The following is a 25502-nucleotide window of genomic DNA, read 5'->3' as shown; positions in this document are numbered from 1 at the left end:
TCCCTGCTCTGCTAACCAGACCTAATTAAAGAAATACTTCAGATAAATTCTTGTGTAAATTGAGCAGAGAGCTGTGGCCCCCTCCACTGTGGCTTTCCATCAGTCTGGGAGGCGCGGGCATTTGTTGGAACGCGGCTGTATTTTTCATGGTGCTAATCTGGAAAAGCTCCAGAAAGATCCATAGCAATGGCGAAACCCCCCCCCTCCCCCCCTTCTCTGTACCCACGTTCCTGCTTTTTGTGCCTCGTCTGAACAGAGCGCCCTTGTGCGCCGTCAGATTTGTTGGGAGGGCTTTGTTGGCCAGGCTAATGAAACGGAGACGCCAGGAGAAGGACCGTCCCCGCGCCCCGCTCCCCCTCGCAAGGCGTGAAAAAACGTCCCGCTGCTTTACGCCGCCACTTCCAATCTGGGTGTCGCTCGGCGTGAGCGCCCAGTCTGTCGGGTTTCCCGCGGAGCATGCTGGGAGCCGTCTCAGTCAGCACGCTCGCCGTACCCCAACCGACTCCCAGATGGGAAGGGGGGGGATTGACAAAGACCGCCGAAGACATTTCGCTTCTTCTGACAGTTAGAGAATTTGGATATCTCAGTGGCTGCTCGGCGCAACGCTTACAAGTGATATTTATATTGTCTTGTATTTTTTTTTTGGCAGGGGAACATATAGCCGTTCATTTCTGGAGCCAAGATTTTTGGAAATGTACTAATTGGACATGTTAAGGTTCCGTTTCCTCAGTCACAGACTACATTCTTGTCTTTGTTTCTGCAGTGCAAGTACCAGGCCCGGCCCCAAACCTGCAGGCCGTGACGACGTCCCCCACGACCGTCGCTCTCAGCTGGGATACGCCGGTCACCGGTAACGGGGAGATCCAGACCTACAAGCTGTACTACATGGAGAAGGGCGTGGACAGCGAGCAGGTGAGATGGGAGACGTTTGGGCCCCCGGTGGCACACAGGGCTCAGGCCACCCTGCTTTATCCGTGCGCACGCCTTCCCTAGCCTCCCTTTCCCGAGCAGCTGTTGTCCCCCACTCTGCCTGGATTGTGTGAGCGTGCGTGCGTTTGTGTACGTACAGTACACGCACATATACGTACGTGTTGTTTTGGCTGTTGAGGTTCACCGTCCGCAGGGTAATAGACAGCACAGACATGCTGTGTTCAGCCTTGGCCTGCCAATAAGGGATGGGGGTCCCTTCCCGGCCCACCCCCCCCTCCCCCACGCCCAACACATCTTACCCGTGTCACAGTCACTCAACCTTGAATAAGACACGAGTCCCTGCGCCATTAAAGAGCTTTTAATATGATAACCCATAAAATGAAGGAGCTCTGCAGTAATGAGTGTACTCCCCAGAGCAGGGGGGGCAAAAGGGCAGAATCAGAGAGCTCAAGGGGTGGGGTGTGGGCGGGGGGGGGGGGGTAATTGGCTTTGTGTATAAGAAGGGGGGGTGGGGGTTAGGGGGAGAGGAGCAGCGTAGTAGTCACACATCTGCTGTGTGCACAGGGAAGGGCAGGAGAGGGGGGCGATGGGGGGAGGGGTTCTATCCTTGTTTTAATTATTTAGCTGAAATGAGTCGACTCCAGGGAGAAGTCCTCGCATGTGCACTACACTGGAGTACAAGCCAGTTATCACCAGTGGATCTGCCTCACATGGGGTGCCAACTGACTGGCGCCGTTTCAATTATTCATCTTTCAGGTGGAGTTATGAATAGCAAAAGCCTGCAGTGAGGAAAAAGCCACCTGTAGAGGATAGTGTCAGGACTGTTATACGCTACCGTGCTCTTCATCATTCTCCTCACTCCTCCTCCTCCTCCTCTTCACAGGACATTGACGTGGCGGGCCTGTCCTACACCATGACTGGACTGAAGAAGTTCACAGAGTACAGCTTCAGAGTGGTGGCCTACAACAAGCACGGGCCTGGTGTTTCCACTGATGACGTGGTGGTGCACACCTTTTCAGATGGTAAGGGGGGGGTCTGGACTAGTGTTGATTGGGTGAAACAGCTGTCGTATCCCTTGGAGATGGATCCTATGCGGTGATAGATACATGTCGGTAGATGTTCTGTATGCTGATGGATGTTCTGTATGGAGATGGTTATGCTATATGGAGATGGATGTGCTGTATGCTGATAATTGTTCTGTATGCTGATAGATGTCTCTCTAAGGCTTCTGTGCCTGCAGCTGGTTTGTGCAGCCCAACATGGTGCATTTCCTGTTTTCATTTGCCAATTTCTGGCCTTCCAGGGTTCAGTCCCTTCAATAGACTTAGTGCAGTCTCTCCAAAAGGGTCTGAACTGTGGAAATCTGGTATGGACAGCTGTCGTGTGTGAATTGTTGCACGCACCGTTCAGTTTGTGTGACGTCAGGCAGCTTTGATCGAGAGCAAGATATTTTTAATCGTGAAATAAATAATGAGAAAATAGAGACCCTCCGAGATCATCCCATGTTTTTATTGTTAAATTATGGAACAGCTGCAGGAGCAGATGTTGACACCTCTGAATGATGACTGCTGGCAGTTAGCTCAGTCCCATGGAAGGATTACGAGCGCTCAGACCCGGTCATGTTGAACAGCCTTCAATTAGCTCGCCGGCACCTGTCTCTCACCTGTCCGCCACTCATTAATGTGCAGTGAGCTTTTATCTGATATCAAACGCCCGTGACACCTCAGCCACTCCGAAAAAGCAAAATGGCAGCCCCCTCCTCCGTCTCCTCCTGCGGAGCGACGCTAGACGGCCTGTCTCCCGGATGATAGACTGCCAGGGCTCGGTGCAGAGGCAGCTGTCAGAAGCCTGTGGATAAGCAGACAGCCCGTGGGGCGGCAGTGCGGCTGCCGGTGTTCCAATCAAACACTCCAGCGGTTTGATATCTCGTCTTCATCGGCTGAGCCCCAGAAAACAAAAGGAGCGTGAACGGGATGATGAAGTCAATCTTTATTAATGACCCCGCCCTGACGCGCCCGTTCCCCCACGCCCCCCCCCCCCCGGCAGCCTTATCTCAGGCCCGGTTCCCATGATGCACCGGGGCTCTTTCTGAGAGCAGTGGAGCCGTCCTGCTCGCTGGGAAAAGCTCCCGGAGACCGCTTCTCCTCGTCATGCTGACATGAGACCGAGGTGAACACTAATTCCAATTTATGTGCCTAGGTGTGATATCCCAGCCACCATCCTCTCTACCAATATCTGTTCTTTACACATGACTTGACCTGCGGTTTTTGACTGGATGAGAATTTAGCGGCAACATTGGACGTGAAGCCGAGCGTGAGCAGAGGGGCGTGCTCTCGGTGTGCTCTTCTACTTTCCGTTCCCCCCCCCCCCCCGTGCGATTTCACCTGCTGATACTGGTTGAATGTGGTACTGAAGATCCTGCGTTTGACTGCTCGCTAATATGCCTCTGTCCTGTTCCCCTGCAGTTCCCAGCGCTCCCCCGCAGAACCTCACCCTGGAGGTGCATAACTCAAAGGTAAGCCCCGCTGCGGAGATGCAGGCAGTAAAAATTGACAGCGCTGCTCCTGAGTGCGCATTGCTATGGATCGGGGGGGTGGGACGGCTGAAGGTCAGTCAGATCTATGTCTCTGCCAGTCCCTCAGTCAGACGCGTGTGAGTGGAATTTGAAAGCGTATCGATCAGTCCCTTTGGCCGGAGAAGGGCGAGGTTTGGTCCTACCAGCCAGCCCTGGTCTTTACCTTTCTCACTGTCATCCGTTGGCTTTTCCAGAAATCTCCGTTGACAGTGCGATGCTAACTTTCCCAGAACTTCGGACAACCTAAAACTGACCTGCAATGCAAGTGATATGAGCTGAACACAGCCATCGTAATACAAATATTTTCAGTTCCTGTTCACACCATTGAGCATTGCTTATCCATAATGTTTACTGTTCTAAAGCAAGCATGCGTGCATACACACTGAAATTCCAGCTACTTAATACCGGACACTGGCCTGTGAAGGACATCCCAGAATGCCCCAGTTTGGACCCAGAAGGATGAGTTGATAATTACTGCTGCTTTGCTGCTTGTCAGACCGTGCTGTGTCGAGGCCTTCTTCTGTAACTCCATACGCACTCTCCCTGTGCAGGTTTTATATTTAATTATATTTCATTCTGGTTTGAGTTCCGGTGGGGTTGAAAGTCCCTGACGGGGGGGGCAGTACTGGTGTCTAAAAGGCACCATTTGTGCATGTTTGGTCCATTGTTTTCTCCTTTATATCATGAGGAAACCCGTTTGACGCAATTCCCCTCCCCCAAACTGTTCCGTCTCGCCCTCCCTTGTGATTGTTTAGCCAATTAACTTTGTGTTTTCCAGATTTAAAACACAATGGGAAAATACTTAACGAGTTAAACTGGAATGAGGAAAAAAAAATGAAAATGGACTAATTGATCACACTTAGTGCGTGTTTAATTTGCCTCCGTTCCCCTGGCTCGGACAGAGAGGGAGAGAGATTGTGGGTACCATTAATTAAGTCCTCTCCCACACTGAGCCCTCCCCCCAGCCCTGATTCCATTTTTAACGTACGCCCTGCAGGGAGTGCCTTGTGCATCGGGCCTGCTCCAAAGCCGTTATTTATTATTCATTTATTTATTCATCGCCGGCTTTATGGCTCCCCCCCGTGCTCTTTGCGGCATTCAGCACTGCGCGCGTAAACACGTGTACGCATTCTAAAGACCCGGGCCGTGACAGTCTCACAGTCACTCCCGGGGTGCTGTGGCGCGGGCGGGCATTTCGTCACAGGCCGATGACACCGTCCAACAGCTACTGCCACCACCTCGAGGCACACCGCCCTGACCTCGGTCACGGTCCCGAGGTGATCCCCGCTTGGAATGTGGCACCGAACCTTGTGTCAAAACCGCAAATGGCAGCCCCTCTTTTCCTTTCTGGGGAAAATGGAAGCCGTCCATCCTTTGTGTCAGAATTTTTGCAGGCTGTTGTACGTATGCCGTGAAGTCTCAGCCTGTTCTCCTTATTGAAGTTTGACCTTCTGGTTGGTGAAATCTCTGGTGGTGAATTAAGGCAAGCCACAGTGTCTCCTGCGTGAACTTTTCCCACAGGCTCTCCAGAGCTAATGAGCCCCAGCCCTATAGCCCTAATGTAGGCGGCCTGCCGGGATTCCCAGTCGCTGGACACACATCAGTCAATCTCGTCTCCCTGAGAACCAGGACTGTGCAGAGATTCAAAATATGGCCACCATGCTTCACATTCCGTTTCTCAATTAGAAAATAAATGAATACGAAGCCATGATTAGAATGACTGTTCATCTGATGTTGACCCTAAGCCTTGTTTTCCGGCCTCCTCAAGAGCGTTATGGTTCGGTGGCAGCCCCCGCCCCCGGGCACCCAAAACGGGGAGATCACCGGCTACAAGATCCGCTACCGCAAAGGCGTTCGCAAGAGCGAGGGGGCCGAGACCACCAGCGGCTCGCAACTCTTCAAGCTGGTCGACGGTGAGTTCCCTCCTCGCCCACACCGGTCAGGGCTCCCATTAGCTCTTCCTCTCTGTGGCTTTTGCAGTACTTTAACAGCCCAGTTCTGTTGTGAGCTCTGCCTGGCTCTGCCTGGGGCCTGCCTTATCATCACACCCGGGAGGCCCAGGCAGACGCTATTACACCTTGGGTTCTTCTCCAGACTCCACAGGAAGGGTACCACCGCTGTAGCCGGGCTGCTAGACTACAGTACCGCTACTGAACCCGGGAGTCGCATTAAATTTTTAACGCTATTTCAGCAACTTTCTTCATCGATATCACGCTGTGTGTGGCATCAAAGAGAATTTTCAGTTAAAAGTTGTTGCTGATTGCATTTTGGGAGAAAAGGAGAGATGTTTGTTGGTTCAAAGCCGATTAGCCAGAATCCGCGCCTCGGAGGAAGGAGCTTGCTGGGAGTTTTCTTCTTTTCGTAGCAGTGGCTGCAAGGACGGCTGGGGGGTAGATGACACGATTTGCATTTAACTTACAAACAGAAGCAAATCAGTCTCTCATTAACATTTAAAAGACATTACCATCCGAACATCTCGCCTAAAAAGACAGGAGGCCCTTCCCACAGACTTTAGATCCAAAGTCGGCTTTTGACTGAAGATGTGATTAATGCGCGTTTCCGCTGGATGCCGTGTTGGCTTAAGTGGAAACGGATGCATGGACGCGTCCCATCTCAGCAGCGTCTTAATGAGGTGCAATTGAAGTTCAGATTTAAGTGAATTGATCTTAAAAGTAAATTCACACAGCTCTTGCCCCTTTTTGAGAAAGCCCTCTTTGACAGAATGATAGATTCTCCCCCCTTTACTTGTGTACGTAAATATTCTGTGGAATTGGTATCTGCTTGAAGTATTGGGTTTGAAGTGTTTATCTAAAATACTTCAGGAGGACCAGAAGTTCCACGGTCATCAAACACTGCTGGCCACAGAGAACAAAGCTGGTGGAAGTTTACAAAGTGCGGGGTGCAGGGCGGGTGCAGGGCGGGTGCAGGGCGGGTGCAGGGCGGGTGCAGGGCGGGTGCAGAGCGGGGTGCAGGGCGGGGTGCAGGGCGGGTGCAGGCTGTTGTATCTCTGTACCTTTTGCAGTAAGTGGAGACAAAGGCTTGTGCAGTGGGGGGCTTTTATTTTACATGAGTGGGAAGATAAAATGTGAAACGGAGCCCTCCTGTTCTCTCCCTGCGGCAGCGATTGGCTCCCCGCAGCAACCCCAGCGTGGCGTTTTTGTTGCACGGGGCTGCATTTTCGCATAATTTCAAAAGGGTAAATGTGCATAAATTAATGGTTCGAAAGATGTCAAAAAGAAATTGTAACAAGATTAATAATGAGATTATAATCTTTTAACAGCATTCCCTTTGATGACTGAAACGTTTGGGAGGTCCAGTGTTTGTGTGAAGGTTTTGAGCCTCAGGCCTCCCCTTGTTTCAGGTCTGGAGCGCGGCACGGAGTATACCTTCAGAGTGTCCGCCATGACGGTGAACGGGACCGGTCTCGCCACGGAATGGGCCACGGCCGAGACCTTCGAGAGTGACCTGGACGGTGAGGGAGCCCGTCACAAACAAACACCAACATTGCACAGATGCTACACACATAAGATCATTTTATTTTTACCGTTCGTTTTTAGGCACCCTCGCTATTGAAAGCAAAGGTAATTGCCCGCTGAATGGATAAGCATTATGTTAAGCACTCTGTATGTGGGCTTAATAGCATTTATTGAATCTGTGCGCCTTGCCGCTGCTTGATGCTGTATTACTGACTGCCGTTCTTTGCACAATGCCTTTGCACTTACCGCGCTGTATGCATCTTGTCGTCATGGTTTCCTTAATCACTCTAGACATGCATGTCCATTTATTTTTGTTAAATGTTGATGTCGTCTATAATCTAATGTGTAATTTCCGTAGTGTTAATGAAGGGACGTTCTGTTCAAATCTGTGGTTGTGAGCAGGTTTGAATGACATACTCCCAGCGATCTTAGTCACATACTCGGTTGCCAATGCCCAGGGGGGGGGAACTGCAGCAGTTTGGAGTGATGGAGCGACTCCTGGCCCGCGGAAAGCCTCAGTGGGCTCCGGGCCCGTTGCTAACGCTGTGATTAACACTGAAATATATTCCCTCTATGGGCGGAAATGCAAACGCTCTCTTTATTACCCCGCTGTGCGGTTTCTCAGCTGTAACAAAAACACCGTTTGTTGAAGTGCGTTTTTTTTTTTCTGGGTTCTGCCGCTGCAGTCAGCTCTTTTTTGCATTCAGGACGCATTTGGAAGACACCCTCTGCCTCCTCAAAGCTCGAATTCAATCAGGGCTTCCAAATGAAATCTCGAAAATAGGCATTCACAAAAGGCATATGATACAGTGTTTCTCTGATTGTCAATTGATTTCGGGGGACCCGTTGCTTATTTTATTTTGGCTGGTTCTCTTTCCTTTTCTGAAGCAAGTGGTACAGTATTATTATTTCTTTTTTTTCCCAAATTGGCGATCAAAGAATGTCTTTGTGATTTTTCAGTTTTCAAAAGCAGCCTCTGACTTTGGCTCCTCAAGAAGATAAGAGAATAGATTATAGAATAATCTTTGGGATGTTTAGCCTTTACAGTACAGTATGCTGGGTTTGTAACTTGAAGCAGTTTGTATGCACAATACAGACCGAGGCCTTGACTAGATACTAACATCCTTCAACGCTAAATCAGGGATTGACCGACAGTTAATCCATACCAGCAATTTACTATGGAGTGGAAAAAGCGACAGTTTGATTTGACTGAAACATTTTTCACGAGTACTAATGTCCCAGTTTGTCTTATTTTACCTATTAAATCTCTGCTTTACAAATCGCACTGTGTTTGAAATAATGGACCAATTTAAGATTCCAAAGCTTTTAGGAAATTACCAGTTTAGCTCCATCTATCAAGAAATTCATTAAAGCTATTTTGAAGGAGCACCATGTAACTAATGAATTTATACAAATGGGGCCGTGAAATAACTAGTCGTGTTTATCTGGCCACTTTTTTATGAAAATGAAGATTAGAGCCAGACCAGTAATTTTATTTAGGCAGCCTGGCAGATGTGGATAAAATGGATTTATTTGCTGCTGCTCCGCATCTCATTCCATGAAAAGTTTTTAATTTAATCATTTGAAATGGAAGCAAAGCTTTTAAAAAGCCTGAGTAAAAATGTGTCTGGTGCTATATTAGCCGCGAATGCTGGCCAGTGTTTATTATTGATGCGTTCATCCTGCTGCTGCCTGCCGGGGAGAGGAACTGAGCTGTCAGAAGGCATAAATTCTCACCCTGTGCAAATAAATGCAATCACTCCCACATCCAACATATGACCCTGCTTTCTTTTTTAATGCAACCGCAAATCAGCGTTTTGTTGCCCTTTTCAAAATTCCTCTTATAGCCTTGACGGAGAAGTCGTTTATTTGATGTATAAGCTGTTTTGTTCATTTGCTGGTATTTTTGAGGGGTTTCATAGCCAAGCTCCCCATGAGTCTCTATGTGCAAAGGTTGTTGACAAATTCACCCCTGTTTCTCGTGTCTGTTAAGAATTGCAAGGTTGCTCTGGTTACCCATGCCTATATAAAGCCCTGTCTACATCACACAGCCAGTGAGAGACGAGACGGGATTGTTTTAGAATGTATTTTGCAGAGTCTCAGCAGTGTGTGCTGTCCAGTTTTAGAACGTCTGCTCTCGTCAGCGAGCGTTTCAGAAACTGACCAAGTCAAGTCTCGTCTCAAGTTGACTGTTTGATCTAGACTTGCAGTTGCAGTATGGCTGTTGGCCTGTCTGCATACACTGTGCTGTAGGTGGAGCGCCACTCTGCAGCAGCAGTTTGGACTTTTACCAGGTCTCATATTTCCTTGGAGAGCGACCCGATTTATTCCCTGAGTTTCGCAACAATGTTAATCTCAGCATTTCTACGTCGTTGACAATTGTTGGCTGGGCTGCGCTGTGTGTTTCTGCTTCCTGAGGCAGAGTTGCGTTGAAGGTTAGCTGTCAGCCTGACTCTGGCGCTTGGCCTCCACAGAAACGCGGGTGCCGGACATCCCCAGCTCCCTGCACGTGCGGCCGCTGGTCAACAGCATCGTGGTGAGCTGGACGCCGCCGGAGAGCCAGGACATCGTGGTGCGGGGCTACACCATCGGCTATGGCGTCGGCAGCCCCCACGCCCAGACCATCAAAGTGGACTACAAGCAGCGCTACTACAGCATCGAGAACCTGGGTGAGCACGGGGGCCTCCGCTCGGCCGGGCAGTGAGGGTTACGCACGGAGGCGGTTAAAGCGTGTTTTTTTAACAAGACCGCAATCGCACCTTTCGTACAGTACGAAACAGGAACATTAGTTCAAAGTGGTTTTAATCCCTCAGTTAAGCAAATGGAGGGATTAGCGTGTGAGTTCTGTAAGGCTGCTTTGTCAGGGCCGCTCGTGCGCGGTGTTGTGTGAGCAGCCGTCTGGTGAAAATGGCAGGTTAAATCCCCGTGTTGTGAGTAAAGGGTAATTGGCTGCTGTTTGCAGGCTGAATGACACTAGTTAGGGAGGCTGGTTTGTTTGTTCCTCCTTGTGTGGACGGGGGTGTTGAGCCCAGTGGAGCAGCTGCGTTATTCACAGAGCCCCACGCAGCAGCTGCGTTATTCACTGAGCCCCACGGAGGAGCTGCGTTATTCACTGAGCCTCACGGAGGAGCTGCGTTATTCACTGAGCCTCACGGAGGAGCTGCGTTATTCACTGAGCCCCACGGAGGAGCTGCGTTATTCACTGAGCCTCACGGAGGAGCTGCATTATTCACTGAGCCCCACGGAGGAGCTGCATTATTCACTGAGCCCCACGGAGGAGCTGCGTTATTCACTGAGCCTCACGGAGGAGCTGCGTTATTCACAGTACCCCGTGGTGCTCCCCACTCCCACAGGGCTTTCCCACATGGCGCTACACCACCCCCTGCTCTAATTAAAGAGAGGGGAAGAAATCACACACAAAAAATGTGCATAATTGGAAGTTTTTCCATAATTCACTTTATTACACAAGAAAGGAAAATCAATAATGGTGTTTAAATATGCGCTCTTGCCGAGATGATTCATTTGAAAACCAAAAAGAGAGCGGTCCCAGTGGAGTGTGTTTTTTGATTAGAATGATGATTTCCTCTCTCTCTCTCTCTCTCTCTCTCTCTCTCTCTCTCTCTCTCTCTCTCTCGTTTTTCTCTCGTTTTCTCTCTTTCCAATCCTCAGATCCGAGCTCGCATTACGTGATCACGCTGAAGGCGTTCAACAACGTGGGGGAGGGGATACCCGTGTACGAGAGTGCCGTCACCAGGCCGCAGTCAGGTATGCCTCTCGGTCGTGCTCAGGTGGGCGAGCCCCGGGGAGTGGCTGCTCTCTTCCACAGGTCTGAGTCTCTTTCCAGCACATCTATGGATGGCCTGTCAGGGGCCTCACAGGCTCAAAGCTGCAGCGTGCTTTCCAGAAGATTTCCTCTCCAATTTCTCCACTTCCCGGTGTGCTCTCCAGTGGGGAGAAAACTCGATATGTAATGCAGCATGTGTGGATGTATCATAAGTCTTTCTCTTGCATTGCCGGAGCTATGTGGGTATTCACAGAGAAATTGCCACGGAAATGTGTTTGAGAGGTTTTCCGGATATTGTCTTGGAATGGTGGTCGTGGTTCATTTAGCCCAGTGAGACATGCGGACAGTGGCAATGCTCTTTATACCACAGGAAGTACAGTGGGTCAGGCAGCTCCACATTTTATTTTTATTTTTAAACCCAGTTCCGGTTGGACAGAACACAGGTTCTGGATGAGGCTATGGTGCCAAAGTAATCGCACCACTAACTTCTGGTGCTGGGTGGTCACAGTTCCTAATGCTATGGGGTACATAGATTGCTATGACTGACTTATACACTAATTCACGAGTCAGAAGAAGGAAAAACACTAGTTTTCTAGTACGCACAATAATACTCTCATATTCTCAATGTATATTATTGTAACATGTTTTTCCCCTCCTGTTGCTATACACAAAGCAACAGCACTATGCTGCTGTCAAGATGTTATCTCTTGGGTAGGAGTAGATGAGGAAAGAAACTATATTGGAAAATTCCTTATTTGGTTAACATAATGAGAATTTTGTTGCGGCAGTGCCTCTGTATTAGGTTACGGTAAGATATTCTTACTTCATATCTGTGCGTATGCATCTTTTCTGCGTTGGGGAGTGGGGATTTTATCATTATAACGGATTTGCGTGAGAATATTGCTTACGTTTCAGAGACATTATTACATTTCCCACGTGCCCGTGACGCACATTCAGCACTTACACTAGAGGGAGAAACTTCTCTCCGCTGTCAGAAGTGAAGGGGTTTTCACCAGGCAGGGGTACCTTCACGTCACATGGCTGGCTGCGGAGCTTACAGAATTTGCGGAACCTGATTTCACCCTCCCGATGTTAAATTAGAGCAGCGTGCAGCAGCATGTTTTGGACTGAAGAAGTAAAGCGACAGACGCCACGTTTCCCGGAAGTCTCGCGGCTGGGAGAATAAAGTGGGACGGCGTGCCTCCTGAATGCGAGACGGCACCCTCGCGTCGCCTCCATCCCCTTTGTCTCCGTGCCTCTCCCAGCGTATTGAGCTCTGTTGGGGTGCGTGTGGCGCCCCCTCCGTTTCTCTCCTCCTCTCCGAAATCGCACCGACGTGCTGTAGGGGGCTGCGGGGACCCCCTGTTGTTCTCTCACTGTTCACCGCGTCAGATGCAAACTTTTTCAAAAGGCGCTGCACCAATTTACGCGAGGAGCAAACTAGCAAAAAAATGTGTTTCAAATCAGTCGGGGTATACCCAGGATTGGGGGAGGCTTAGTAACTAGTTGAGACGAGTCTAGTTTTCTAGGTCATATCTCTTTGAGGCAATTTTCATCAAATCAAATCCTACACAGAGATTTAACAAGGCAGTGATACCAAAGCCTTTAGCCCCAGCAGTTTTCAGAGGAAACGAATGTTCCTTTTTGTTTTTCCCGTTAGATGTGACAGTGGAGTGGCTTACGCTGTAGATCAAGCTGGAGCAACAGTATAGGGAAGATGAAGTGGGACACGCGTTGTATATTTAACATTCAATCCATTTTACTAAAATGCACGCACGCCCACAGGACGCCAGACATGCTCATGGCCACGCCGCTGATCCCGGCATCTTGCCTTTTGAGCGTAGGTACATGCTCATCTCAGTGCCACAGAGCTGCTTTATATTTTAACTGATTCCTGGGCTCAAATGAAAGCGCTGTCTGTGACCAGTGTGTGTCTGTGGCCATCAAACAACAGCTGCCCCAGAACATAGTCTGCTCCAGGCCAGTCCCTGCCCAAAGCCTGGGACCCAAAAACCTGAAGCCATGTTCCCACACTGCCTGGCTGTCCACTGCGTGTCCTAAAGAGCGGGCCCCTGCCCCGGACACGGTCAGCCTGTACAATGGGCCGTCTCTGCTTTGGGCGTTAGGGTTGTTATGACAACGCTTCGCCTTAGTGCTGTTGGGCTGAAAAACAGCGTAAAAGTGAGAGCAACTGCAACAGCCAGTCACTGATAGCAGCTGTGTGTCACTCCCTGGAGCACTGAACACACGGTGCGTCTAACGAACGGCCGTGGCCTTTCTGTTTGTTTCCTTCGAGTGTTAATGCGCGAGTAATGAGCATGCGCTGCCTCCACAGCGCCGGGGCCCTCCGTCACAAACACGGGTGGCCCGTGCGCTCTTCTGCTGACAAAATGGAGGGGATGGCAGGGAGAGAGATTAAGGACACTCCTGAATCATTGATTCCTCTCCATTTGTGTGGAAGTTTGTGACGTGATGCGTGCTGACGGCTTTGGCGTTGGTCGCCTTTGAGGGTGCAGGTTTGAACCGATCCGGTTTGGGTTTATTGCTTGGTGTTTACTGTCTGTTCAACCAATCAGTAATGACCTCCAGCTGGCAGTGCTGCCACTTATAAAGGCCCCAAAGAGAAGGCCTTCGCACAAAGATGGGCAACATCTGGACACTGGTGGGACTTTTGCGTTGTGCAGATCACAAATAAACAAACCCTACATTGCTGCACAGTGCTGCCTCTCTTCTTGAAATAACCATGATGGGACCTCTCCATGATATCTGAAAATGGTCTAGTTTGCTTTCTGGAACATTTCCATCTTGATGTCAATGTGTTTGTCATGGGTTAAATTTTTTTGTCTGAGTGAAAATTCTGGTGTATGTGATGTGCAGAAATGTATTTCTGTGTGTGTCTCCGTTTCATTAAGCTTTTCTAGGCTTTATACATAAAATAATTATGTTGTTCAAGATGTGTGCACTGTTCAGTATGAATGTTAAAAATGTATTCTCTTAGATTTTTGAATGTGGTCACTATCAACACAGCCGTAGTGGCATTAGTGTAGAACACAGCTACCGTAGTTGACCTGTAGTGATCTGTAGAAAGCTCTAGTCTTGATCTTCTGTACTAATAGAATGTTCTCTCTCTTTCTCCTCACCCTTTTCTCAATTCTGCACCACGATCAACCCTCCCACCCATCCCCTCATTAACTCATAAAAAAAATTATTTCCCTTAACCTGTGCCCTCCTCCCTCCCAAAACCAATCCTCCCTCGCTTCTGTTTGATTGCTTGTGCCTTCTTTATCACCTTATCACGCATTGTTTTTTTTTTGTTTATTTCCTCCATTTGACACTGGTGTTAACTGCTTGCAGACCCCATAGACCCTGACGTTGATTTGTACGCACTTTTCCATGCTCCATACACTCCAGTACCAGACCCCACCCCTATGCTGCCGCCCGTCGGAGTTCAGGCCTCTGTTCTGAGCCACGACACCATCAAGGTAACCTGGGCCGACAATTCGCTGCCCAAGAACCAGAAGATCACTGACGCCCGCTTCTACACGGTGCGCTGGAAGACCAACATCCCGGCCAACACCAAGTTCAAGGTACGGAAGGTCCCCCAAGGGGGGTCCTCCCACTGACACGGAAGCACCCACAGTTCGAGTATTTCCTGTCCTCTGTTTCAGCAGTGCCTAGTAGGGGCAGCCTGTAGCCTTGGCTAAGGTACATGACTGGGAGCTGAAAGGTTGGTGGTTCAAGCCCCGTGTATCCACGATCAAATCTGCACGGCTGTTGGCTTCTTGAGCAAAGCCTTTAACCCCGCCTTGCTCTAGTGAGGGATTATCCCCTGCTTGGTTTAATCAACTGTGAGTCTCTTTGAATAAAAGCGTCAGCTAAGTAACAAATTGTATATATTATATAGTAAGACTGAAAGGCGTTCAAGCCAACGTGTGCATGTGGCCATGCAGACCGGTCTCTCCGCTGCTTCCCACAGTGTGTGAGCTCGCAGCGGAAACTGCGCCTGTTCCCTTCGCTCTGAACAGCAGGGTCCTGCAGCTGGTGCGCACGCTGCTGAGGCGCGCAGTGATTGGCCGATTGGCTTCATCTCATGGAAATTCCTTTGCAGGCCTCTCTCACGTTGTCATGTCATCAGAGGCTCTAGCAGATGTGGCTTAATTAGCAGAGAGGCTCCCGCTACCCGATAAATATAATAATGGGTTCTGTGTACCAGGGCACGGGAGGGGTCATTCATAAATTATTCAGCAAGGAGATTGCGTGAAGGTGGTGTGTGTGTGGCGGGGAGAGGGTGAGGATAACTGTATCACTTTCGAATTCTAATCACCCGCGATGAGCCTCTCCCCAGCAGTAAACAGTGGGCCTCAGCTTTAATTGGCCGGCGATTCCCAGCTTACTGCCACTTCCCATGTTTGTTGCTGGCGAGACGGGTTTGTCTCAGTAAGTCTGTCATGAGCGTTCCCTCTCCACGCGCACTACGTTTTCAGCCTGACGTTTTAAAGCAGTGTGGGCCACCTTGGGATTCGGTGAAGAAACGGTTGTCTTGAGATTTTTGCCCCTGGCGCCTCCTTGATTAAGCGGAAACAACCCTTTTGTTGGAGTTCCTCGCTGACTTGGCCAGACAGACTGCATTATTAAGCAGTCTGTCTGTGCATAGGCAGCCTTTACTAAGGATAGAGTAAATGTGTGAGATGTTCTTTTTCAGCGGACCTTCAAGGGCACGGAAAGCATCCTGTTTTGTACTGCTGAATGCCCATCTGTGTCAAATCATCGCTCAGTGTCTCCATGTACATATGCAGTCGCTGCAGGAAATTTAAAGAACTGCAGTGGAGCTAATGGGGTGGACATAAGGAGGGTGTTTGGGGCAGCTATCAGGATTTTTTGTCTTTCCATGTTTGAGTAATTCTGGGGGGGAAATAGCTCCTTTTCAGTCTTGATCATGTAATGTGGAGGAAGGTGACTGAATGGATGCAGAACTGGCAGACATGAGTGTCCTTCTGCCCTGGGGGATTCTCCTGTCAGTACAATTCAATACAAACCTCCCAAAACTATGGTAACAAAATACGCTGAAAGCAATCCATTAGAAAATCCAAACAAAATCTTTTGGGCTGAAGGGTTCTTTTAACCCTTCAATCACCCATTGTATTCACCTTGTAATGTGTCTGTAAAATAAAAAGTACAAGAGAACCCACTCTTTAAATTGCCGTGTGTGTATATCAGACTGTATAGGACAATATCAGAGAAATTTTGCGGAATAAACAAAAGTTGTTTTGAGATATCTGATTCTCAATTCATGCCAACAATTGGCAAATTATTCAAGCATGATCCATATTTTAGATCTTTGTCTTTTGTCTTTTCACTGAGAACCAAATATTGTTTTTACCAGTTATGGTTGTCAAACTATGTCTCAAAAGTAGGTTTGGATGGGCGGGTGAAAATGGAACCATTGTCCGTCATTTTCCTAATGATGGTTTCTGATATTGAATGCCAATTATCATTACTCCAAGGTTACATTATGGGCATCAAATATCAAGATATGAGAGATAAAGAATGAAAAGGAGCAATTTTCCCCTGGAATTACTTTTTTCTTTTTTTTTCTTTTGACAATCATTTTGAATTCACACAGTTCAGTGAGCACTATCTTCTGAATTACATTACTACCTAATGTCACACAGATGAGCTATTGACCGAGCTATAAAACTGTGTAGTACAGTTTCTGCTGTGATCACTATTTACAAGGATGCATTGTTTTAATAAAGGCAAACATACTGTGTTTTTGTGCCGTTTTGTCTTTGGCTAGAATATTGCCTCCCTTCTGATCTTATCTGAATTTTATTCACACAAATTAGCTTTCACAAGTGGTACTCCATTCAGAGCCCAATGTCTGAACTGAAATTTCTTTTGAAATCAAGATTACTGTTAAGTAATTTGCTTTCATTTGGTGGTTACTTCTGCAGTGGTTATAATTACAATCTCTTTCGAATAAGCATTTTAATTGTATCATCAAGAAATATTACCCAGAACTGAATTTCGAAACTTCTAAGTGACAATATTTGCATTGCAAATATTCTCAGCTTCACTAAAAACAAAGAACCAAGCTGAGCTCTTAGAATTATTAAAGAAGTTCCGAGCTGAGAGATGTTTGGGTCGGCAAGTAATTACCTAATTATTAAATTGTTTTTGTCTTGTTTTTTCTAAGACTGCCAATACCTCCAACTTGAGCCACATGGTGACAGGCCTGAAGCCCAACACACTGTATGAGTTCTCCGTCATGGTGACCAAAGGGAGGCGGACCAGTACCTGGAGCATGACGGCTCATGGGACCACCTTCGAAACGAGTAAGAAACCCCCCACTGCCTCACCCTGCCCTCCTCCTTTACTGTTTTGTTCATGGTCAGGATGAACGGGATTGGTCTACCGGCTGAACAAGACCATCCGTTTCCCCCTTTGACTATTGAGTGTAACATTGTTGCAGGCTGCCCTCAGGCATGCAACGGACATGTTAAATATTAAGGCTGTGGTCAGTTTTGGCTTTGGCAAAGCCCAGTACTTGCTCTCTGACCTGGTGTAAAACGCTTCTTACTCCACAGTACCGAGCTCTTCTCCCAAAGATGTAACGGTGGTGAGCAAGGAGGGACGACCGCGCACCATCATTGTGAACTGGCAGCCCCCCTCTGAAGCCAATGGCAAAATCACAGGTAAAATGGCATCCCTTGATCCCTTTCCAGCTCAGGGACAACAGCAGAGATATTTGGCTGTATTCAAATATTCACCTTTATCTGTAAGTTATATTTCTGCTTCAAATTCTCTCGAGTTTCATGTTCAAGGCTGTAGTAAATGTTATTAATTTTTATTCATTATTCATGCATAGCGCCTCAGGATATGTTCTCAAACTTTTCTTGAGTGAGTCACAGTGAACCCTTTCTCCTCACAGTGCAGTATTGTATTTGCTAAAACATGTGGAACAGCTGAAAAAGGGTATTTCTCATGCTGCTATTGGGCCCGGGTGGTGTGTTTTCAGGGTTGTGAAGTTCAGCTGGGGACAGGATCATTTTTCCAATCCCCTCTCCCTTCTCTCTCTCTCCAAGGGTACATAATCTACTACAGCACCGATGTGAACGCAGAGGTCCATGACTGGGTGATCGAACCAGTGGTGGGCAACAGACTGACCCACCAGATTCAGGAGCTGACCCTGGACACCACCTACTACTTCAAGATCCAGGCCCGGAACTCCAAGGGCATGGGTCCGATGTCAGACGCCGTGCACTTCCGCACTCCCAAAGGTAAACGGATGCCCAGCCAGGGGGCAGCAGCAGGGCGGTACCTTCTGCTGCTGGAGCAGTTCTGTCAGGCAAAACACCCAGCGTGAAAGGAATCCTTGTTCCCGCATCGATTTTGTCAACAAAAAAAGCAATTTGCCTTGGTGTATTTTGGCAGGGGTAATAGAATATGGCCTTTGTTTTTAATGTGTGTTATCTCCACACTTTGTGTTTACATCACTCAGATTAAACAAAGATCAGTCACTGTGTAAAGTCGTATCAACAGCCAGAACTGTGCGCCAGATACCCCGTACCAGCTGCAGACTTTTATCGGGGTCACAGAGTAAGAATGTTTAGGATCTGCTGCGGAGTGAAGTAAGGACGAGGGGGCGACAGATGAATGTGTTTGTAGCCTTGAATGTGGTCGGCGTCGGGAGCGGCCTGTTTCTTTTCTCCCCACTGTGCTTTTAAGCCTTTGTGCTTCCGTCTGCCACTCCGTAGGCCCGGGCTTCAGAGGGAGTTAATGGGGCTGTAGCAAACTGCTTTCAGTGATTCTGTGTGCGGCTCTTTCTGTTCTGCCCCCCCCCCCCACCCCCCACCCATCTCCACCCCCCCCAGCCCTCCCTGCTTTTCCCTTAAACGATTGCTCTACCCCCCCCTTCTCTCCCTTTCTTCTAACTGGTCTGCTTTTTGTATTTTCTCTCTCCCAACCTGTTTGCGCTTGGCCTGTTAGCTGAATCTTCTGACAAAATGGCTAATGACCAAGGTAACTGCTCCTTTCATTTTCTTATCTCCTCGCCTTTTTGAAATCTTTTTCCACTCGTGTCATTTATTCTCAGCCGATAACAGCTTTCTTCTACGAAAAGTAAGAGTCTAGCCACCTCACCTGAAATTTGGAAAATAAATAAACCGTGTGTTTATTTTCTCCTCAAAGCACACCATCTGTCTGAGGAGATAAGGGTGCCGTCCATGGCAGATAGTGCAGAGAACAAACTGATTTGCTAAAAAAATTTCCTCCTCGCCTATGACCCTTCCAAGGTACTAAGTAAAGATGTCAATCAACAGTTGGCTTGGAGTTTCTAGGAACTGGCCAGCCCTGTTTTAGGTTTTTCAATGACCCTGCTTCAGTAGATAAGCCTGCTCTGAGGGTTGTGTATTACTGGAAAGACTTCTTCAAAGACAAAGAAGGTTACCAGGCTTTTCATATTTGTATTCACTCTGTGTGATACTGCATTTTATACTCATCTCATTACAGTAGCCTTATCTCTGCAAACTCCACTTCTGAGATTTCAGACATTATCCCTGGTCCATCAATGCTATGTATTTCAGGTGTTTAAAATGGCACATACCTACTTGCAATACAAACTTTAGATGCTACAGTAAAATGGTTATGAATTTTCATAGAACTGGATGTATATAGAACCCTTTATAATTGTCCAGTGTTCTAGCATCATTGTGCATTCAGGAAGAGAAAGAAATTAATCCTACATTATATACATGCATATATATGCAGTTGAAATTGTACTTATTGCGAACTTATCCCTGGTTATGGGTATGCACTTTGTTGTACGTCGCTCTGGATAAGAGCGTCTGCCAAATGCCAATAATGTAATATACTGGTCAGTTTATGTCTCCATGACACCCTTTAGAGCCCGAAAAGCATAATGATTGTTGAAGTGAATTGGGGTTGTGCCATTCCAGGTTTGGAGTTTGTCACTGTGACGGGTGCTCTTGTGTGTTTAGCTGTAGATACATGTTCTGCATCCCCACCCCACCACAACCCATCCGTCTCCATCAGGCTCCTCCACAGAGCCGTAATCCAGTCTGGTTCCATTCATATAGGACATCCCACAAAAGCACAGGGCACTTGGCGTTTACATCTCGGGGGGCATCCAGATGGCAGATGCGCGTTTTGTTTATCTGACCCATCCCATCCCAGCCCACCCAGATTTCTGTGCCCATTCCAGCGATGTGTGTGTTTTTGCCGGTTTTCCCGTTGCTAACTGCCGTCCCTTCATTCCATCCAGCCTCCGGGAGCGCGGTGAAGCCCGGTCGGCATCCTCCTTCAGACGACAGCTTCGGCCCCTCAGTCGGTAATGAACCGCCGCGCTCGTGTGGCCTGGCCGCTCCTTTCTCCTGTGAAACTCTGAGCGCCTTCGCCAGACGCGACCAGCTTATGTACCCTATACATACCCTGCTCCGCTCAACACAACGGTGCCCAATCATGTGCCATGGAGGACTGAGAGTATGCAGGGTTACATCCCCAACCGATCACTACCCCGGCTGATTTCACTAATTAACATGCCTTCAACCAGAGAGGAGGGAGCTGATGAGCGAACTCCTGGTGTTGTGATTGGTCGGAATGAAAACCTGCATACTCTCGGCCCAGCATGGCTCATGATTGGGCAGCCCTGGTTTAATATGTTTTATATGACGGGTAGCGAAAGATTCCAGAGTGAGTACATCAGAGAACAGAGCTGTATCGTTTCTGAGGAGGAGCTGCAGTCAGTGGGGCGTTGGAGAATCTGGTTTAAAAAGCAATGTTGGCTGAGTAGGCTGTAAACGTTGAATCCAGCAGATTAATTTATTTTCCATTTCTGCTTTGCCGTTTTTGTTTTCAGAGCACGTTTCTTTATTCAGGCGGCAGTATTTACCACCTGCCCTGAGAGTGGTAAACCGTTACAACAGTGAAGATGTATTTCCAGCCGTTCTTCATTCAGATTAGATGTTCTCCTTCAGCGTCTTTACCTCCCCATTTCTCAAAGCCAGATAAAGAAATTTTTTTTTATTTTTTTTTAGAAAGAGTCACCCAAGGCTCACAAGTGCTTTTTGTCATGGTTCGTCAGCTTTTTCTGTTAATACACCTTCCATTATGAAAGGGCCAATGACCTAAGCAAATTACATTATCTTGTGTGAAATGGAGGGTTATATTTCCACGAAATGGGTCTGTGAGTGGGGCAAGAACAAAGCAGTCTTGTACAGAAGTTTCAGAATGTGATGTGTGCTTCTCCGGTATGTGACAATGGGAGGGGAAATGTAGACACTAATGTACTGGAGGACTTGTGCACCATATTTATAGTGTGCCACAATAGTGCATTAGTAGCAGTTTGTCACGGGGAAATTGCTAAGTGACAATGATGATACCCATTAATTCTTGATTATATTCAGTGTATGGTAATCTGCTGCGGGCATCATGCCCGTGTACTGTATTGACAAGCGTAGCCGTGGTTTGAAGCATAAATAGTTATTTAGCGGGCCAGTCTGAATGCTATGGCCTTGAGGATTGTTCGCACGTCGGATGACTCATTGCCTCCGTCTGTTCTAGGCAAACCCGGCGGCGAAAACCCCATCCTGGTGATCATCATCATCATCTCAGTGGGCGCCTTCACCATAATCGTGGTGGTGGTGGGGGCCTTCCTGTGCACACGCCGCACCAACTCCCACCAGAAAAAGTAGGTCATCGCCGGTAAAAACCGAGAAGTCCTGGTCACCCGTAATTACATGCCGATTTTCATTTCCAGCTCATCTTGGTTGATTAGTTATGTTTATGTTGCATTACGCAAAAACACGGACGACATCGATGGACGACATCGGCCACCATTTTGACTCGCATTGTCAACGCTAGTCAATCCGCATTGCTTTTGCATGAATGTATTTACAAAGGTTTCCCCATTCACATTGACTTGCAGAGTTTGTATGCGTTATGTCGTATGTACTGTAGGTATTGTCCGTTTATGCAGTAGAATATTTGTTGCTGCTTTTTTGGTAGCTTGTAGCTTGTATGGAGCTTTCTCAAGAGTTTAGTGGCTGTGCCCTCCCCAAAAGTCAGGCTCGAACTTGAAACTAAATTAGTTTCGCAAATTATATGTTGCAGTTGGTGCTTGATTAGTGATTCAAGCAGTTGTTATAGTATAACACTAATTACACCTTTGAGGATTCATTCAGTTTCCTTTTTTCTATTGTTGTTTTGTGTCAAGGGGCAGACACGAAACTTGAAAAAATTAAGTGCAAATCAGCGAATGTGTAAAATTCTCCAAGACCCTGTTTTTTTCTTCATGGATAATTGCTAGATGCACTGTCTAAACCTCTCACACTCTATTCTCTCTCCCTCCCTCTCTCCCTTTCCCTCTCCCTCTCTCCCTCCCTCTCTCTCTCTCCCTCCCTCCCTCCCTCCCTTTCTCTCTCGCGCTCCATTAGGAAACGGGCAGCCTGCAAATCCACCAACGGCTCCCACAAGTACAAGGGCAACTCCAAGGACCTGAAGCCTCCAGACCTGTGGATCCACCACGAGCGGCTGGAGCTGAAGCCCATCGACAAGTCGCCCGAGCCCAACCCGGTGATGACGGACACGCCCATCCCCCGCACCTCCCAGGACATCACACCTGTGGACGGTCCCATGGACAACCCCATCCACCAGAGACGCAACTCCTACCGCGGTGAGACCCCGACTGACCCCCGGGGGGCAGGTCGGACATTGCGGTTGACTTTTCTCCGCTTGCAGTCACATGAAGAGATTTAATATCCTCTCAGGAGTAAGAGTTCTTTCAGCATCACTCATTTCAGCTCAATCAGTTCCACTCATTTCATTCATCTGACTAATGGCTGTCTGCCTTCTGATGGTAAAGAATCAGTCACTGTTCCAGGCAAGACCTGGGTAAAGAATTGATGACTGATTTTGCGTCATATTCAGAATTTATTTTAAATTATGTTCAGCCAGACCACTCAAGGATCGATAACTGCGTTCTAGTTTTGACTTCTTGTTTGCTCCAATAACTGTATGTGCTCTGCAGACCTTTTCTTAGCTGACCCCATGAAAGAAATATTGCATGCAATGTTGTGGGGCCTAACTAGTTATATACTACCCCCTAGTGGGGAAAGGGGCAACTCTTTCATTCCAGACGAAGATACGCTTGATTTAAGCAGGATTCATAGCAGCAATAAAAACTCAGTGCTGTAAAAAGTAGCTGCACTGCTGAATTTTAGGTCGGTCTGACTGTGTCTTTCAGGGCTTGTGTGTGTTTGAGGAGTTTTGGGTGCTTTGTCTGCACGGCCGAGGTGGGTGGGGGTTCAGGGGTGGAGACTGAAGGGGCAGGTCACAGTGCAGGGCGGGGGATAAGTTCAGGGGCGTGGCGGTGCGGAGGGCGGGCGTGGCAGAGACGCAGTCTGACAGGTAGATGACTGTTTGATTTGCAGGCCATGAGTCAGAGGACAGCATGTCTACACTGGCGGGGCGGCGGGGGATGAGACCCAAAATGATGATGCCCTTTGACGCACAGCCCCCACAGCGTAAGTGTGTACCCCCGTCCTGGTCCCCGGAGAGGCTCTCTGATGTCATCGATATTTCGGCTCCCGTTCCCTGTCACATGCTGTCGACTTGAGTTTTTCTTTTTTACTCTCTTATGAAGATAACGCAGGGCTGTAAAAGGTTACGTTTCTGGCAAGAATTCTGTCAAGTACAAAATGTCAGTTTTCACGCTATAATGGGAATCGCTTGGTATTGATTTTTCTTTGTCGACTGAAGTTTGCAATTCAGCTATGACTGAGGTGATTTTCTTGCAGACGTCAGCTTAAACGCCAATTACAGCCACGCATTCATTTTCCATGGAAACTAATTCAGCACATTTCCACAGACAATACGAGTGTAGCACTGGTTCGCCAAAAACATTACAAATGGAAAGTGAATCTTGTAGAAAATATCTAATGGTCAAAACAGAAGTTGGTTAGCGAAGTTAATCTGTGTTGTCAAATTTACTGTATAAACGGAATATTTTTTTTACATTTTGGTTTGAGATTACAAAGTGAAATAGAATGTCAAAAATTCAGTTTGTACCTGAGCACTCCCAGCAGACTGTGTGTGCGTGTGTGTGCGTTTTCTGGGTGTAAATGTGGCCTCTGTGTTTGTGTTCATTCACAGCCGTGATTAGTGCTCACCCCATCCATTCCCTCGATAACCATCACCACCATTATCACTCGGGCGGCCTGGCCTCTCCGACACGCGGCTACCTCCACCATCAGATCAACCTGCAGCCCCTCGCTACCCCCATCTCCCACCTAGACAGGGCCGACTCCGCAGGTGAGGCAGCCAGCAGGGCATCATGGGTAACACAGGCACAAAGAACTGACCGAACGCACTCATCTCCGTTTTTTCCCCTTCATAATTCACACGTCACGCATCCGAAGCTAAATAAAAGGTGCTGTATTTTAGCTGTATCATGTTAACATCAATTACCCAACAAAGAGGAACACTCAAGACAATAAATTCAATTAGTAAAATCCACATTTTCTCTCTGATTATTTCATCAACGCTCATTCCACATTTTACCCATTGTTTCTCTGTCCCCATTGACAGTTTGTCACAAGGTCACTTTGTCCAGCCCTGCCTGAGCCTGACTCATTGAGCAGCATCAGAAATGCATGTCCATCACTGCATACACACCGCAAGAGCCAGCCTGGAGACATCTGATCTAATAATCTTTTCATAGAAAAATCCCATCTTCTAAAACCATGTCTCTCTAACACCTCTGCAAGGGGGCCCTCTGCTGTCTGATTCATGGAAGTGCATGCCAGCACATGGTTCCGTCTGAGCTTTCCTGAAGCTGCGATCTCAGAAAGCCATTGTGGATAGCTGAAATGCCAATAAAAGAAGCAGACCTAGGTTTTATTTATTTTTTTGAAAGCAGACTAAAACATTATAGAAACCCCTCTTGTGGTTTATATAGACTGTACTTTTTGTGTAGGCTTTGCTATACCTGTAAAAGACTGGTTATGTAATGTATGTGTTCTCAGCTTATTTGACGTTTTGTTTGTTCTATGACCTTGGAATGCACCTTTTTGTATTTTGCTTTGTATAAAAGCGTCTGCTAAATGTAATGTAGCCAGCGTTTACTGAGCTCTGTGGTGCCGCTAATCTCCCTCAGAGGCGTTGAGAAGGCTCGCCGGCTGGACGAGACTCACACCAGTGTCCCAGTGGACAGCCCAGGCCGGGGGGGGGGACTCCGGGAGAGGTGTAGTGACGTCTCGCGCCCATGTTGTTTCAGAGTCGGTGCGGAACACGCCCAACACGGACCCCCTGCCCGCCGCCGCGCAGCCCGTGAGCGCTAGCGACCGCCCGGAGCCAGAGGGGAACTTCCACAGCTCCGGCCCCGAGGAGGAGCCCGGCTACAACCCCGCCGCCGCCCACCTGCGGCCCGCCCACCCCCTCAAGAGCTTCGCCGTGCCCGCCGTCCCCGCGCACCCCACCTTCGAGTCTCCGGCCCTGCCCAGCACCCCGCTGCTCTCCCAGACCGGTGAGGGTGCCACCGCCCTGTCCCACAACCTGCGCTCCGCCTTCTCTGAGCGGGTCAGGGGGGAACTGCTGAGCTGAGTGTTGCCTTTACCGACAGGCGCTCACAAAGAATTCAGTGTTTTTGTCAAATTCTTTGCGGCTGCTCATGTCATTAGTTCTGCACCGTAGCATGATGTGTTGTTGTGTGTTGAGGCTT

General features: G+C 48.2%; 1 protein-coding gene across 3 annotated transcripts in view; it reads left to right on the top strand.

The window, feature by feature from the left end:
• The window catches only part of LOC133111388 (neogenin-like), a 169973-nt gene that overhangs the window by 137771 nt on the left and 6700 nt on the right, over positions 1–25502 (top strand). The window contains exons 10-27 of one of the 3 annotated variants that reach the window (XM_061221702.1): positions 764–912; positions 1814–1952; positions 3396–3445; positions 5274–5418; positions 6867–6977; positions 9456–9650; positions 10651–10746; positions 14120–14352; positions 16962–17100; positions 17353–17460; positions 17851–18045; positions 18755–18787; positions 20049–20114; positions 21347–21473; positions 22219–22457; positions 23215–23307; positions 23936–24094; positions 25059–25307. In XM_061221702.1, the coding sequence (XP_061077686.1) occupies positions 764–912; positions 1814–1952; positions 3396–3445; positions 5274–5418; positions 6867–6977; positions 9456–9650; positions 10651–10746; positions 14120–14352; positions 16962–17100; positions 17353–17460; positions 17851–18045; positions 18755–18787; positions 20049–20114; positions 21347–21473; positions 22219–22457; positions 23215–23307; positions 23936–24094; positions 25059–25307 (2526 nt within the window). The remainder of the gene's footprint in view (positions 1–763; positions 913–1813; positions 1953–3395; positions 3446–5273; positions 5419–6866; positions 6978–9455; positions 9651–10650; positions 10747–14119; positions 14353–16961; positions 17101–17352; positions 17461–17850; positions 18046–18754; positions 18788–20048; positions 20115–21346; positions 21474–22218; positions 22458–23214; positions 23308–23935; positions 24095–25058; positions 25308–25502) is intronic. The other 2 variants (XM_061221701.1, XM_061221700.1) reach the window with 2 other exon arrangements.

This window comes from Conger conger, chromosome 15 (assembly GCF_963514075.1).
Source record: "Conger conger chromosome 15, fConCon1.1, whole genome shotgun sequence".
Taxonomy (NCBI): domain Eukaryota; kingdom Metazoa; phylum Chordata; class Actinopteri; order Anguilliformes; family Congridae; genus Conger; species Conger conger.
The sequence above is the reverse complement of the archived record's forward strand: the minus strand, read 5'-3'. Positions and strand labels throughout refer to the sequence as shown.